Source organism: Adiantum capillus-veneris, chromosome 7, assembly GCF_014529385.1.
Source record: "Adiantum capillus-veneris isolate H3 chromosome 7, ASM1452938v2, whole genome shotgun sequence".
Lineage (NCBI taxonomy): Eukaryota > Viridiplantae > Streptophyta > Polypodiopsida > Polypodiales > Pteridaceae > Adiantum > Adiantum capillus-veneris.
Window position 1 is genome coordinate 116833498 of NC_140937.1, and position 2428 is coordinate 116835925.

The 2428-nt window shown below is 42.8% G+C and overlaps 1 protein-coding gene across 1 annotated transcript; it reads right to left on the reverse strand.

Annotated features, from left to right (window-relative positions):
• Positions 1–1213: 1213 nt before the first annotated feature.
• On the reverse strand, positions 1214–1711 carry LOC147454488 (uncharacterized). Its single transcript, XM_086517050.1, has one exon. The coding sequence runs from the start codon at positions 1709–1711 to the stop codon at positions 1214–1216; it is 498 nt and encodes a 165-aa protein (XP_086373176.1).
• Between the last annotated feature and the right edge of the window lie 717 nt (positions 1712–2428).

Sequence of the window (2428 nt, forward strand, 5' to 3'; positions counted from 1 at the left end):
AAACTGACCAACATTGGTTGCACCATCATTGCCCAACCCCCTTGTTGAACATTTATGTTCAACCAAAAGCAAGTCTATTGAACTTGAAAGCTGCAGCACCATACTAGTACTCAAGCAACCTAAAAACCATAAACGTATAAACAAAATATGTACAAAGCTTCACCTCCTTCTCACACTATCCTTATTAGGTGAGTTGCCCACCCATGGCTATAATCGGATGCACAATGAGCACCAGAAGTTTGTCAAAATACAACTTGAGTCGCACACCATTCACCCTATACCAAAAAAGTTTACCATTTGCTCTCACCAATTGATAGGTCCCATTAGGAAAAACCTTCCTCACCTTATATGGACCTTCCAATTCTTCTTGAACTTTTTCTGGAAAGTGAAATCCAAGTAGCTTTTGTACTTCACCAGGTCTCCTTGTTCTATCTTCTTGTCTGGAAGGCCTCAAATGAATTTGGCCATCCGATTCTCTTGCTGCTTCACATAGTAGTCCAGTGTTGCCTCTCTATCCATCTACAAGGCTTCAAGACTAGCAATTTGATAATGTAAAATCTCTTGCTGAGTGGAATTGACATGGCGCGCACCCTTGAAAGCACCTATCTAAGCATGCACTGTCAGTACCAAATCGAATGGAGTGAAGTTGGTAGCCACCTTATAGGATGTCATGTATGCCTATAGACACTTCTCTAGATTCTCTTCCGACTCTGCTTCCTACTTGTACACATACTTTGTTAGCATCTTGATAGTCTACCCATTGGCATCCTCCACTAGACCATTGCATTGGGTATGATAGGACGAAGAAAATTGATATTGAATGCCCAACTTCTCGACCAATGTGCACATTAGATTGCTTCTAAATCTCTGAACTCTATCAGAGATGAGCACACAAGGCACTCCCAAATGGCAAAAAAATGTTTTAAAGAACAAACTGAGCCACAACATGTGCATTTACCTCCTTCACTACTTTTTCCTAGACCCACTTGGTGAGGTAGTCAATGGCTACCACGATATACTTCTTACCACTTGCTCACTTAGGGAGTGGAATGATGGCATCCAAACCCCATTTCTTCAAAGCATTTCATGCGATGATGATCACCAATCATCTTTCACCCATAGTTTAGCACTCATGACAAGTCTTGCACCAATAATGCACATCCCTTACTATGAAAGGCCACCAAAAAGCTTCTCTTAAAACTCAAAAGAAAACTTAATCTTTACCTTGACGTCTGCTCTCCTCATGACATTGCTCCAAAACCATGACAATATCCTCTTTGTAAAGCACTTTTCTTAACACTCCATCTCCATCTCCACCACAGGTCATCAGGTCTTCACCCACCAATGTGAATCTACGGGCCTTTTTTACAAGCCTTCTCCTTTGCGACTTGGACAAACCTTCTGGACATTGGCTTGTGCTCAAAAAATCCTCCACCTCCTTCAAAGCTTCCCTACCTGCATAAGTGGTTGGGGCCACATATAGGCCTGCAACATGCACTTGTACTTTGCTACTTGCTAGCTGGTCTGCCTCTTGGTTTTGCTCTCTCTTGACATGCTTAGATTGAACCGCTTCAAAAAACCTCAATAGCTTCTCAATGGCAAAAACCCAATGCTTCAAAGAATCTTGTTTTACCTGCCATTGGCCTGACACTTTCTTGATAAGCAACAACGCATCACCTTTCACAACCAACCTTGAAATGCCAAATTTCATGCACTGCTTCAAACCCAAATAAAGTGTGAGATACTCCTCTTGATTGTTGGTGTGGACATCTTCCAAACTGTAAACCTTTGAAAAGATCACTTTGCCATGTGGATTTTGTACCACCTGATTTTTGTATCACCCTCCTTTATGCACCATCAGACCACATAGTAAATGCCCCCTCCAAGTTCGGCTCCTCTTTAGTTTCATCTCGTACCACTCTTAGATAAACTGGTAGATCAACACTCTTATTGACCAAGATATCTGTCAAATGAGACCGACTAGTGTGTTCAATCTTAATCTCAAACTCTGTTAACCCTCACGCACATTCCTATCACCTACGACGGACATTGTATTATTTATTTGGTAGAGTCAGGTACCGGGCTTGTCGGTCCAATAGGAAAAGGGTAAGATTGATCGCCGATGAGAGGCGCACTCTAAGTGGAACATTCAAGGGATTAGTTGGCTAAGCATGGGCGCCCAAGTGTGAATGGGGTGAGCTCATAAGTCAACTAAACCTAAAATTCACTCATTTTCTCATTTGTGCAATTGAAGAGTGCTCTTGATCCATGTCCATCTTCTTCTTCTTCATCTCCTTGTGTGTGTGTGTGTGTATGCGAGCGTGCGAGAGAGAGAGAGAGAGAGAGAGAGAGAGAGAGAGAGAGAGAGAGAGAGAGAGAGAGAGAGAGTGCAATCGAGCATTGCGGCGGCATGATGGCGGTGAGGCGG

Bases quoted from the DNA above. Each gene is read 5' to 3' on its own strand.
- LOC147454488 (XM_086517050.1), bottom strand. From the start codon at position 1,711: ATGAAATTTGGCATTTCAAGGTTGGTTGTGAAAGGTGATGCGTTGTTG.